The sequence below is a fragment of the Chiloscyllium plagiosum genome, chromosome 2 (genome assembly GCF_004010195.1).
Source record: "Chiloscyllium plagiosum isolate BGI_BamShark_2017 chromosome 2, ASM401019v2, whole genome shotgun sequence".
Classification (NCBI taxonomy): Eukaryota; Metazoa; Chordata; class Chondrichthyes; order Orectolobiformes; family Hemiscylliidae; genus Chiloscyllium; species Chiloscyllium plagiosum.
This window is the reverse complement of record NC_057711.1, coordinates 116179895-116193971: the sequence shown is the minus strand read 5'-3', so window position 1 is coordinate 116193971 and position 14077 is coordinate 116179895. Positions and strand designations below refer to the sequence as shown.

Sequence of the window (14077 nt, the reverse complement as noted above, 5' to 3'; positions counted from 1 at the left end):
CACACCCTCTCCGTGTCTGGATGGGTTTCCTCCCACAATCCAAAGATGTGCAGGTCAGGTGGATTGACCATGCTAATTTGCCCATAGTGTTAGGTACGTTAGTCAGGGCTAAATATAGGGTAGGGCAAGGGGCCTGGATGAGTTACTCTATGAAGGGTCAGTGTGGACTTGTTGGGCCAAATGGCTGTTCCCATACTGTAGGAAATCTAATCTAATCCTCCCCGGCTCTTTCCCCATTCATCCTGCAAACGTTTCAAGGATTTGTCAACCTTCCTTTGAAAAGATACCACTGAATCTGGTTTAACTGGCCTATTAGGCAGCACATTCACCCCTCTCTCCCCTCCCCCTGCTTTACCCTATCGAAATACTTCTGTATTTTGGACAACTTTATCAAATCTCCCCTGAAACCTCTCTCCTCAGAGAAGGACAGCCCAAGTTTCTCTACATGACTGGTCCCTTGTCACTGGGCACTGGCTGTGGTTAGTCCGCAGACTCCCTGGTTTGAATCAGTGTTTGCACAAATCATGAACTGGATTTAGATTTTAAGCCCCCTGCTTTGAGAGTGATCTCAATCTGGTCAGCCCATTGCCAAGACGGTGATCACTGCAAGGTGGGCATCTTTTAGGTTAACCAGTTGCTGACCAACTCTCACAACAGATGAGATGGGCTGGGCAATAGGACCCCCCCACTTTTATTCCTAATGTGACAATGCTGCTCTTTTAACAAGGTTATATTGTCTTTGACTTTTTTTTTCCAGAGGGGTCAATAGACACAGACTCTGAAAAGTCTATGTTGAAGGGTTTTAGGGCCAGTTTGATTATAGCTAACAGATACTGTCTCAGGCAAAAGGCTGTCAAGGTAAAAAACAAAGACACTTCTACAATGAAAGGGGTGTGGCCAGTTCTCCAACCTCAGCTTTTCTCTGGTTTGGTTTGGTCTAGTTTGTCTCTGAAAGCAGTCAGGCAGTTTGGAGGCTGCAGATCCAAGAAACAGCTACATGTAAGCAGGTTCATGGTGATCCTTCTCTCTGACATCTCTCCTGTAAGACCCTGTGTTTGATTTCATCTTTTGTGCCAAGGGGTGTATATGGGATTGTTGCAAGTTTTTAGAACAGCATCATTAAGTTGGGATAATCAGTTGGGTTTTAAGATAGGTTGCACTATTCGGTATTCTGTTCTCTTATGTTGGTATCTCATTCGGTAATCTTGTAAATAAATTTTGTTTTGTTTAAAACTAAGTGGCTTGACTAGCTGCATCCCTCCTGGAATATCCACTTTACACCTGCTTAAAACAATCAGCAAACTTAAGAGGCTGGGTTACTTTCTTGAAAGGTTTTGAGGGGGTCTGGCCTGGTCGGTAACACCCAATCCACAGAACCAGACAGAATCTCCACTGCATCAAAACAGGGCGTCCCTCTTCCGCCAACCTCTTTCACTTTGGGTTATGCATTCACACAGACTCCAGAGGAGACCATTTGACCCACTGAGTCCACATCTCCCGTACAGCATTGTGATCAGTCCCACTCGCCCACTCCACCCCTGTAACTCCCATTCAACTTCCATTTGTCTTTGCTTTCAGTTCTTGTCCAAAGCCTTAAATCTCCAACGCCCGAGTCCTTGTACCTTCAGCTAAAGGGAGCAGCTAGTGTCCATGAATGTGTCGTTCAGTGTATCAGCCATGAGAAATGCAAAGATACAGGAATAAGGTAAGGGGGTGGGTCTGGGCAAGATGCTCTTCAGAGGGTCAGTGTGGACCTGATGGGCTGAATGGCCTGCTTCCACACTTTAGGGATTCAATGATTGTCTCCCTTAGATAAACTTGCCTCAGATGGTCCCAAATCGGGAGGCAGTGGACCCATCCGTTATCATGATGCAATTAAACTAAGGAACTATCAAACAGAGTGTTTTATTTCTGCAATTGATGCGAGGCTTTGATTTAAATCACTGGTCACTTTTGAGGATAAACGCAGGACTTTAGTCCTGGCACGTACCTGCGAATCAGCGTTCAGCACCTTAATCCTCTGGGTCGAGATGAAGAGATCAACTTCAGTCATGGGCTGAGCCTCTCCTTCAGCTGCCTTTAATAGGAGAACACACAATTCAAGGGATCATCACGGGGAGATACCTGACACATGCAATCACTCATAAAACACTCCTGACACTGCCAAAGTAAAATCACTGACCATCCTTCAATCTCTTTACTTTTCATGCAAACTTTCTATCAGTAATAATAATAACACAAAGAGACTATGCCTAATTCCAAAGTTGGAATTTAGGGATTTGCAGTGAGTTTGCCTATTCTCCCATTTTATCATGATGGGTCTTTCAACACCATCTTATAACCTTTAGCTCCTGAATACTCTTAACACAAATCGCAAAATTTTCAAGTGACCTCCTGCCCCAACAGTTTCTTTGAAGCAGAGTGTCCTGGATTTCCACCATCCTTTGTGTGAACAAATGCTTCCTAACTTCATCGCTGAAATTCTAGTTTTATTTGTTGGAATTATGCCCTTGTGTTCTGGACTTGGCCTTATGTTAAAGCAATAAATCTTACTGCACTGAGTCCATGACATTGAACTGATAGGCAGGCAATTACCTGAGCTTTAGTTAATACGGACTGCTGTGTCAATTTAATGCCAATCGATATTAAATTTGCACATAGAGTGAAGAACGAGACAGAGATCCAACATCAGCCAAATGCTCATGTATTTTAAGCCCAGTTAATGCGATTGGTTTAGATTCTATTTAAAAAGATAAAATGAAAGCGAGCTGGGTTTTAAATGGTAATGTGAATAGTGTATAGAAACAATCCAGATAAACAAAACAAAAATTAGGTTTGTAGATAGGACCTCAGTGTTACAGTTAACATGTTGCATGACAAAATATAATGGATATATCTTGTAGCTTATCAATAGGAAGCAGAACTGAATGTTAAATGCTACCATCAGAAAGCAGAACACAGTGCAGGCAAGTCACCCAATGTTGGTCTTGTTCATGAGAACAGGAAGCAGGTTATTCAGCCCCTCAAGCTTATCCTGTCATTCAGTGCAATCATGGCTCATGACTCAGTCCACCAGCCTTGATTCCAGTGTAACTTCATGCCTTGGTCTAGCAAAAATCTTTTTAGTTTAGATTTAAAGCGATTAATTGAGCTATTATCATTCTGTGGGAGAGAGTTCCACACTTTCACCAGCCTTTGCACAAAAAACGTTTTTTCTAATTTCTCTCCTGAAGAGTCAACTCAGATTTCAATGCCCCCTTATCCTAGACTCTATCTTACCACCGGACAAAACTTCTGTCTACTGCTGGAGAAACTCTTCAGGTCTGGTAGCATCTGCGGAATGAGAAACTAGTTAACACTGAGTCCAATAGGGACTCTTCTTCAAAACTCAGTTAACTCTGATTCTTTCTCCTCAGATCCTGCTGAAAGTCTCCAGCACTTTGTTTTTATTTCAGACTGCCAGCATCCCCAATGTTTCTCTCTAACTAACCTTTCAAAATAAACCTCAAACAAATCATCCTTTAACTGTCTCTGTTCCAAGGAATGCAAGTCTTTTTTTTTGCCATTTCACCTTATGACCTGCACCTGGGATTCCCTAAGAGTTAGAGTAGCAGAAGCAGTTTATGTATCTAAGTAGATTTCCTACCCACACTACAGGAATGATCAGAAGCTGAAGAATGTGAGATAAAAAGATAATTAAAAAATGAAATGAAAACTTAATTGAAATAAATCTAACATGGTAAGTTCAGTACTTACACAGAATATATAGTTGAAACCCAAGCCATTCAATCCAATTGGCATTCTCCTAGTTACCTCATCTTATCACTCTATCCTTATAATCCTTTCTCAATCACATTTATCCAGCTGCCCCTTAAATGCACCCAATTCAACTCAACCACTCTTCATTTCAAAGCACCAACTCAGGAATCGACAAGGAGCTGCTAAAGTAAAAAATTACAAAACAAAAAATCTCTTCATAAAAGTCTGTTTTGCATGTGTGAAATGCGCAGAATATGCTACATTCAAGAAGCAACAAGGTGGCAATGTTCTGCTTTGCTAGAGTGGCAGTGGGGGGGGGGATGTGGGAGGTCACAGAAAACAAAGTGAAATAAAAATGTTTCGGAAATCATCCTTTTTCTGAGCTTAGTTGGCAGTTGACAAAAATAAAGCTTTTTAAAAAACAAAAACTTATTTTAAAGACGTGAGACACACAAAAACATTCAACCTCACATGATAATACACTTTCAACAAAGGCAGTGAAAGGAATGGTCAGATTTTTGTCTTAAAAAAACTAATGTGCAAACTTTCTGCATCCAGCAATCTGCAGAAGGTCAAAGCTAGGGGGTAGGGGGCAGGATTGACTTCCTGTCATGTAAGGTAGCTAGGAAGTGGGGCTAGGGTGAGAAAGAAAGGGAATGAAAGATTGATCAGTAGATATTGCTAAATGTTAAAAAAAAGTAGACTGGTTGATAATATTAATTAAATATCACCACTTAAATATGGTGCAATTTCAGTCAGCACTCGGTAGACTCAAAAGAAGCAGCTTAAATGAAGAAAGCAAAGTGCTGATTACTCAGTGCGATTTGAAAAACACAATATCCCTTTGCAAGTCCTTCACCTTCCGAAAACTGCGACAGGCCATGAAATTTAAAACAGCATTTTACAGGAGTGAGCCTGAGAAGTGAAAGGTGTATCAACTAAAGGTTCAATGGATGCTTATTGTGGACTCCGGTAGTCACCTGCAAGCAAGAAACAACCAAGGTGACACTTGACTGAATTCTGCGGGTCACTTTGGATGCAGAAAAGTAAGCAAAAATGTTCTTTTTAAAAAGAAACAGAAGTTTGAATAAGCTAGCCAAAACAGCACGAAACAAAGCAAAATGCAACAGGCACAACATCAAGCTAATGAGGTACTACACCTTCTTCCTGTTTTTGGTCAATTTCTGGGCCATCTGCTTGGCATGGAATAGACAAGAGATAGGAGAATGGTTAGAGTCAAACTGGCAGACAAACTTGTTGAGAAGCAATTACAAATTGGAGAAGTTTGATTGGCACACAGGACAGGACATGTAATAGTAACAGAAATAAATGGCAGCAAGCCTTTTGATTGTTAATTTTCGCATGAGAACTACAAATGTTCATGAGGACAAATATTTTCCTTTGTTAGCTTTTCGTTAAATGAGAGGCTGAAAATGCTGGATTTAAGAATAAAACTCACTTTCTAAAATACAACTTTCACACCGTGCTATTTTTCCAAAACAAAAATCAAACAAGAGAAACAGAGAATCCAAGATTATAAGATACTGCTACAAATACATTGGATTATGTAGTTGTACCAGCCACTTGGCCCAACAGTCTATGCTGGTGTTTCTGCACCTTAAAAGCCTCTTCACAGCCTGCTTCATCTCACTCTATCAGTATATATCTTTTGATGGCTTCTAATATTTCTCCATCATGTGCTTATCTTCTCCCCTTTAAACGTATCTGCACTATTCACCTCATGCACCCCTTGTGGTACAGACCTCCACATTCTCAACACTCTCTGGATAATGGTGCATTCCTCCATGACAATAAAATTGATTTGCCTGCTTTGAATTTAAACAAAAGCTTGGATGTCAACTGCTCCCCCATGCATTCTCCATAGCAACACCTCAACCAGTCAATCAGCACCCCCTTTGTAGGCAGTATAAATTGTTGTTCCCTTTAAGATTTGGTATTCATGCAATTCTGCCCTGATGAGTGCCAGTCAAAAGGCTTTGACATCATGTCTCTTTTTTGCAGCAATACTAAAGTTCTGTACAAACAAGTAACGACTTATCTTAAATTCCTTAATGGGGTCATTAGTGTCTATCCTATAATTATGGTCCCCAATTCTGGCGTTACCCACAGGCGGAGACATCCTTTCTAAGTGTGGCCTATCAAACACTTCATAGTCTTAAGGACTTCTAGTAGATCATATGTAGCCTTTGCTTTTTTATGGAAAAATGTCCCTGTTTAGAATTTTCTGATGGTATAACCACTTCATTATAGTATTATCCTTCTACATCATTTTTGCACCCCTCCCGCACCCCTAAATCCCTTTCATAAAATGGATACCAGAACTGAATGGAGTATTCAAATGGATTCCAGCAATGCTCAGCACAATTTTAACACATTTTCAATTCTATCCCTGTAGGAATAAACCCCGTGACTTTGTTTGTCTTCTTTTAAATGGCCTTATTAACCTGTGATGCTATCTCTAGTGATTTGTGTACCTGATTCCCAGATCCCTCTGTTTCTTGACCCCACAGAATATGTGGCCTTCTAAAGTTTCCACCCAAATGCACTACATCACAACTATCTGTAATGAAATCAAACTGGAAGAAAAAACACAAGCCGGGGCGACGGGTAAATGCCCTAACAACCTGGCCGTGCTTGTAATTTTCCACTTCTCAAAAGTAGGTCACTCTTTATTAGGAATGCTTGTGTGTGGAAGAGGGAGAAAGAAACAGTTTGAATTCTTGAGCAGTCTTATTGTAAATGATGCCACGGCCAGCAATACTGAATCGCTGGCACCTCACATACACACAGAGCGCTGAAAGGACATAAAGAATGGAGTGTTCGGATTATCATCAAAGAGGATAAAGGCTTCACGAAGCAAGAACAGCTCCCAGTGTGAAAGACACATTTAATCAACAGTTCAGTTCATGAATTAAATGCTGCAAATAAAACATGGTGAAATTTCAATGTCATGGCTAAATTTACCAAATATCACAATTGCCAGTGAACCTGAACTGACACCAAAGAAAAGTTTCAGCTCCATATTCAATCATAGCTGAAAATCAGCCAGTCAAGAATGCTTTTGAGGAGTGATAGAGTTTTCAGTTGCATGAAGTTAGATACAAAAAGGACACATTTCAGATAGTTAGCAAAAGCACAAGAGGGGAGGTGAGAATTTTTTTTATAAATGCAGCAGTGAATTGCTGTGACCTGTAATGTACTGCTTGAAAGGGCGATGGTAACAGATTCAATAATAGTTTGTCAAAGGGAACTTGATATAGACTTGCCAACAGGGTGGACCAAATGGCCTCATTCCATGCAGTATCATTCAATGATTAAAATAACAAACTTATTTTGTATTTTAACTCAGACCACTCTTGTAAGACCAGAAGCACTGTGTTTGCAAATCCCTTTGCAACTTCCAAAACCTGTAACAGTGAAACTAAATTTAGAAAAAGATTCTTTGGTATGAATAACCACAATAATACCATAATTTTGTTTTGTTCGTCAATAAACTAAAAAGAAGTCTATAATTAAATATTCTTAAAATGCACAATGCATCATTTTATGGTGATATATTCGACAAAGGCAATGTGTATGCAAAAGATACATTTAACCTCATTATGGAGAAAGCATGTCAATTCTGAACTGCTTCATTACTTAAATATGCAGGAAGTATTAACCATGTCTGAGGAGACTGCAGTTAAGGATTATGCTGTGACAGTAATCTTAATTGTCAAGCACCCTGTCCTGTTTCCGAAATACAGGAGGTGATTTGGACAAGACCTTTTATACATAACACAAAGGCTCCAAATTTATCTTTAAAACCATTAAGGGTTTAATACAAACAGATACAGCCTGTCCACCTCATATTGTGTTTATTGCAACCTTTGTTAAACAATTTGCAGCTCTTCAAAACAATTAAAACATGTAGAACTGCGCAGAATGTACAGAACAAAACTAGGCCATTCAGCCTTACAACGTACAGAGGAACCTCGATTATCCAGCATGCGATTATCTGAATTTTGGATTATCTGGCAAAATCACAAGGTCCCGACGCTTGCTGAACTGTGTTATCCAAAATTCGATAATCCAAACATTTGATTATCCAAACAAAATACTCCCCACCCATGTTGTTTGGATAATCGAGGTTCCTCTGTACTGCTGGTTATATGTGTCCCCTCCTTTTCTATTCAACATACCCCATCAGCATATCCTGTTTCATTTCTTCCTTATGTATTTTTCTAGTATCCCCTTAAATGCATCAACGCCATTTGCCTCTTTCTGTGCCATGATTTCTACATTCCAATTCCTCTCTGGGGAAAATAACTTCTTCTGAATTCCCTATTGGATTTATTAATCAAAATATTACCTTCATTATATTTCATTTTGGACTCTTACACAAATGGAGACATCTTCTCAACATCTACCCTACTGCGCCCACTCATAATTCGATGGATGTCTGTTGGAAACCCCTCAGCCTTCTAATTTGTTTAGAGGAAAAGCCTCAGCTTGTTCAGTCTTTCACATTCATTCCATCCTGTCATACCTTCCTCTAGCGTCACCTCAATCTGCATAAACTCCAGAGAAACAAAAAGCCCATGGAGGAGAACATAAAACAAAGGCCAATTTTGTTTGGTTTGATGAGTGGATTCATGGAAAACAAATGGTGTCCATGATGATGGATGTCAAATGGAGCAAATGTTCACCCAATAAAAGAAAAATCCTGCTAACAAAATGTGTGAACATTCAAACCCATATCTAAATCTGGGCAAGAGGGACGGGTTTGGAGTAGATTGTACATTGATGCTACTTTACGTAGACATTAATTGCAAAGGCCAAGAGATTCCTATTCAAGTCACAGAGAAGTGAATAACAATCATCTTACTGATGTGTGAATCACCTAACAAACTGTGCAATGGCTCAGATTCCCTGAGAATTGCAAACTGACACAAGGTGCTGAACATATTGCCACTAGCTTTGTGAAAATATCTGCCTGTCCTTCACTTCTCAGAGTTTGATGACATCGCTGAACTTTACTTCAGTGACCCATTAAACCCACTGCAGAAAGTCAGGGATTGTATTTAGTCCATTGAAGGAGGAGAATTTTTGATTTCCAATACCACTCAACCTTTCTGGCTCAAAACCAAGCAGTTTAAATTGTGGATTCTCATTCCTGAAGGTAATGAAGAGTTAGAGATTTTTTAAAAAATTCTTTCTTCTCCTTTCAGTCTTTGATCTAATTCTTCCTTGTTCTTCTGTCTCATTTTTAATTCTTAAAACTCGTTGGTGGATAAGGATGTTGGTTCTGTCATATTCTTAAGTCTAAGATATCCTGTTTCTTTTGTTACACTATTATCAGTTGACACACCTAGGAGTTATGGTTCAAAAGATATTTAAATTAAAGGGTGAAGGGAAAGGTTTAACTAATAGGGGTGATATTCCAGGAAAAGTCAGACAGATGTACTTTTCAGGAGGTTAGTTAGGATACTATCTGGATTAAAGACTGACCCGTACTCAGTATGTGAAGTTTGTCCATCAGATTCTGATCCTGTAATTTTATCCAAATGCAGTGTATGATACAATTGATCCATTACACCCTCAAAAGTGAATCGTGCTTTCAATCGTCACAAATGATTTACCAAGACAAAACATTTGATACGATTTGCCAACAAAGCAATTGGAGGCAATACAACCCCTCAAGCATATTCTGTCATTCAATGTTAATCATTAAATGATACATATGTTGGGTAGTCTGCCAACAGTTGGAAGGCCTGCTCAGTAAACCGAGAACATTTTAATCCCTTTGGGAAAAAATTGATCAACGAAATCCACAAGAGGATTAAAACTAGATTTTTAAAAATGAACTGTACTGTAGTTTACAATATTGATTGTTTAATGGTTCACAGATTATCCTGAAAGATTCATTTCACAGAACTGTGTAAAATTGAAAAATGTTATCGCTCACACTCATGGAGTGCTTAAAAGGAATGCAAGCACATTTCATAATTAAATCTTCCAGGCAAAAAGCCATGAGGGAAATAAACAACTAGTCCTCTGCTTAAAAGATTCACCACTCAACTGGGGTTCCACAATAGAATCTAAATGATTGGATTTTAAGAGGTTGTGTGTGAAGTTGTCCAGATGCTTCAGTTAAGGATATTTCAATTCAAGTTTATAAATAGTGTTGCCATTAATGTAGATTGAAGGCACCTGAATAACTCTGGACAGTCTTTGCCACAACCTAAGGAAACGTAGAAACTAGGAACAGTCATACGCCATTTGAGTCTGTTCCCCCATTTAATATGATCACAACTGATCCTCTATTTTAATACCTTTTTCCTGCTTTCTCCCCACACCCCTAAATGCCTTTGAAATCTAAAACTACCTATCTCTACCTTGAAAATTATTGGTGACTTGGCCTGTGCTACAGAGAGAGAGACTGATAGGCAGGGGTTATTGTCCTTGGAGGGTTGAGGCTGAAGGGTGACCTTACAGAGGGTTATAAAATTATGAAGGATATGGATAAGGAGAGTACCGAAGGTCTTTTTCTCAAGGTAGGGGAGTCCAAAACTAGAAGGCTTAGGTTTAAGGTGAGATGGGAAGGATTTAAAAGGGAACTAAGGGGAAACATTTTCACAGAGGATGGTGCATGTATGGCATGAGCTGCCAGAGGTGGTGGTGGAAACAGGTACAATTAGGACATTTAAAAGGCATCTGCATGGGTACATGAATAGGAAGGATTAAGAGGATCATGGACGAAATGCTGGCAAATGGAACTGGATCAATTTATGATATCTGTTGGACTGAAGGGTCTGTTTCTATGCTGTATGACTCTACAGCCTTCTGTGGTTGAGAATTCCAACCTTAGATTAGATTAGATTAGATTACTTACAGTGTGGAAACAAGCCCTTCGGCCCAACAAGTCCACACCGACCCGCCGAAGCGCAACCAACCCAGACCCATTCCCCTACATTTACCCCTTCACCTAACACTACAGGCAATTTAGCATGGCCAATTCACCTAACCTGCACATTTTTGGACTGTGGGAGGAAACCGGAGCACCCAGAGGAAACCCACGCAGACACGGGGAGAATGTGCAAACTCCACACAGACAGTCGCTGGAGGCGGGAATTGAACCCGGGTCTCTGGCGCTGTGAGGCAGCAGTGCTAACCATTGTGCCACCGTGCCACCCACTTAGAGTGAAGAAATATTGCCTTATCTTAGTGCTAAATGTTCTATGCTGTATCCAGAAACTGTCCTCCCTGGTTCGAGACTCCCTATTCAGCTAGTCTGTCCAGTTCTGTTAAGCGTTTTCGACCTTTCAATCTTATTCATAATGCAACCCTTTCTTTAGTTTACTCACAGGGAAAAATACCGCAACAACACGGAACCATAACAGTGTGTGGACAAGAGGAAGACAGTATGAAGGAAAGGGTAAGAGAGAAAATGAGAGAGTGAAAGAAAGGTGGCGAGCGGGCCAGAGAGAGAAAAAGAGGAAAAACATGAGTGAGTGAGTGAAAGAGAGATTCAGGAGAGCAACGAAAGAAAGAGAAATGGAGAAAGAGGGGCTAAAGAGAGAGGGGAAAGAAAGCGACAGAAAGATTTGTATTTCTATAACACTATTCCTTGACTGCTCACAATTTACATAAATGATTTAGGGTAAGCGTGTCAAAGTTCACAGATGACACTAAGATGAGTGGTACAGCAAAGTGTGCAGAGGACACAAAGCCTGCAGTGGGATATGAATAGGTTAAGTGAGTGGGCAAGGCTCTGGCACATGGAGTGCTACGTTGGTAAATGCAAGTCATACATTTTGGTAGGAATAATAGCAAAATGAATTATTATTTAAATGGTGAAAAATTGCAGCATGCTGCTGAGCAGAGGGACCTGAGGGTCCTTGTGCATGAATCACAAAAAAGGTTGGTTTGCAGGTGCAGCAAGTAATTAAGGCAAATGGATATTGTCCTTCATTACAAGACAGATGGAGCTTAAAAACAGGGAGGTCATGCTGCAGCTGTGCAAGGTGATGGTGAGGCTACACCTGGAGTACTGTGTACAATTTTGCTCTCCTTACTTGAGAAAGGATGTACTAGCACTGGAGGGGGTGCAGAGGAGGTTCACTAGGTTGATCCCAGAGTTGACAGAGTTGGCTTTTGAGGAGAGATTGATTAGACTGGGACTTACACTCTGGAAGTTAGAAAAATTGGGGCGCGGTGGGATCTGATAGAAACATATATAATTGTGAAGGGAATAGATAAGATTTAAGCAGGGAATTTATTTCCACTGGTGAGTGAAACTAGATCTAGGAGGCATAGCTTCAAAATAAGGAGAAGCAGATCCAGGACTGAATTGAGGAGGAACTTCTTCACCCAAAGGGTTTGAATCTGTGGAATTTCCTGCCCAGTTGAGGCTACTCCATTGAATGTTTTTAAGGCAAAGATAGACATATTTTTGAACAGGAAGGGAATTAAGGGTTACAGTGAATGGGCGGGGTGAGTGGAGCTGAGTCCATGAAAAGATCAGCCATGATTTTATTGAAGGGCAGAGCAGGCTCGAGGGGCCAGTTGGCCTCCTCCTGCTCCTAGTTCTTATGTTCTAATGAGAAAGGATCTTACAAAGCCCTTTACTGCCAATTAACTAACTTTGGAAGTGCAGTTGCACTGGTAATGTAGAAAACCAATGTGTACCTAGCATGATCCTACAGAAAGCAATGTGAGAATTAAACCACTTATTCTATAAGATAATGGTTCTACTGAAGGCTGCATTAAGGTCCACCAATCTGGTAGTATCATGGGTGAGGAAAAGTAGACCAGGTCGGAGTCGCAAAGGCAATAGACCTACCCTCTATGTCTCATTATAATCTTTGTAAAAATGTCAATCAAACCGATTTAACTTTTAGTTAGTTTAAGGCAGGAGCTTCTTCTTGTTAAGACCACCTAGTCGTTTGCCTCTACCACATTAGACAAAGCAGTGCCTGTCTATCCCAATGGAAAAGGAGGATGGTGGCTGAAAAATCATCCTAGTGACCAGGAGTGAAGCTACATCAAGGTCATGAGGCCAACTGTGGACGTTTGAAAATATAATTTAACCACACCATTATGGCATGCAATAATACAGTAACAATGTCCCAAGGCATTTCCCACACATGGTCATCAAACAGAACTTGACCACTAAGACACATGAATAGATAAGAGAATAAATTGCTCAAAAAGAACCAGAAAAACTGCTTTGCTTTTAAAAAGTGATGTTGGCCAGGGGACAAATACTGGGCTAGCACACCAGGATGAACTGCCCTGTTCTTCTCAAAAATAGTGGATGTGGAATCTTTTACATCAGCCTGAGGAGGCAGAAAGATTCTCGGTTTTAATGACTCATCTAAAAGACCGCCTGGCGCGGACCTGTTGGGCTGAAGGGCCTGTTCCTGCACTGTAGGGATTCTATGATTCATTGTGAAGCAAAGCCATATGTCTACCCAACTGAATCTTTGCGAAAAGGTCAAAAAATTGGAAACAAATTTTCATTTTGGTGCTGGCTTCCATCCTGCTGTTTGCGTAAGTAAACTCTCGTCAGTTCTGAATGTTTAAACTGTGGATAATAATAATTGGCAAGGATGAGTTGAATGGCCACTGGCTTCACAATGGAGAAGGATGTTATCACCTTGATTCTGCTGACTGCTTCCTGGGCTTGCATCATCCGCACGTTCTTGGACGGGGTTTTGTCAGAGAGCAGCTGGGTGGAGCCCAGGTAGTTGGCTGCAAAGATGATGCCGTCAATCAGATCTTCTGGGTCACATGGTCCAGGTACTGTAAACAAGAAAACAAAAACAGTCAACCTCACCTCTGAAAATTGTAACGAGAAAGAACTTTGATGGATAACTTTGGGACTTGGTCAGGTTAGATAAGAGAATTCATGATCTCTTTAATCTTGCTGATACGTTTTTTAGAACTGCTGTAATAAAAAGAAAGAAACATTGTTTATGCTGTCCCTCCTTTGAAGGTAATATCCTTTGAATATTACCTCTGCCCTCTGAATAAATTAAACCAGAAATAGTCTCTTGTCACCAAAATGTCATATTCAATGGTTCTACCCTCCAGCCTATTTCCTATCTATTCTTAACAATAATCTCACTGAACATTTTGACAGCACAAAAGTATCACAATCAAAATTATTCACCTACCACTTACTTAGTCTTTGCCTCTGCATAATAGTGAATCACTATTCAGCTGCCTAAAATAATGCCATTTGATTGTCACTCCAGATTCAGACCATTAAAAAGTCTGCCCCAGTATTCTTTATAATCCTGGACAATTAGTT

At 40.3% G+C, this 14077-nt stretch overlaps 1 protein-coding gene across 6 annotated transcripts in view; it reads right to left on the bottom strand.

Moving 5' to 3' along the window:
- The window catches only part of LOC122563194 (amyloid-beta A4 precursor protein-binding family A member 1-like), a 200554-nt gene that overhangs the window by 37041 nt on the left and 149436 nt on the right, over positions 1-14077 (bottom strand). For 5 of the 6 annotated variants that reach the window (XM_043716738.1, XM_043716757.1, XM_043716748.1 and 2 more), the window contains 3 exons: positions 13421-13566; positions 4920-4952; positions 1991-2077 (listed from right to left, as the gene is read on the bottom strand). In XM_043716738.1, the coding sequence (XP_043572673.1) occupies positions 1991-2077; positions 4920-4952; positions 13421-13566 (266 nt within the window). The remainder of the gene's footprint in view (positions 1-1990; positions 2078-4919; positions 4953-13420; positions 13567-14077) is intronic. The other variant, XM_043716774.1, reaches the window with a different exon arrangement.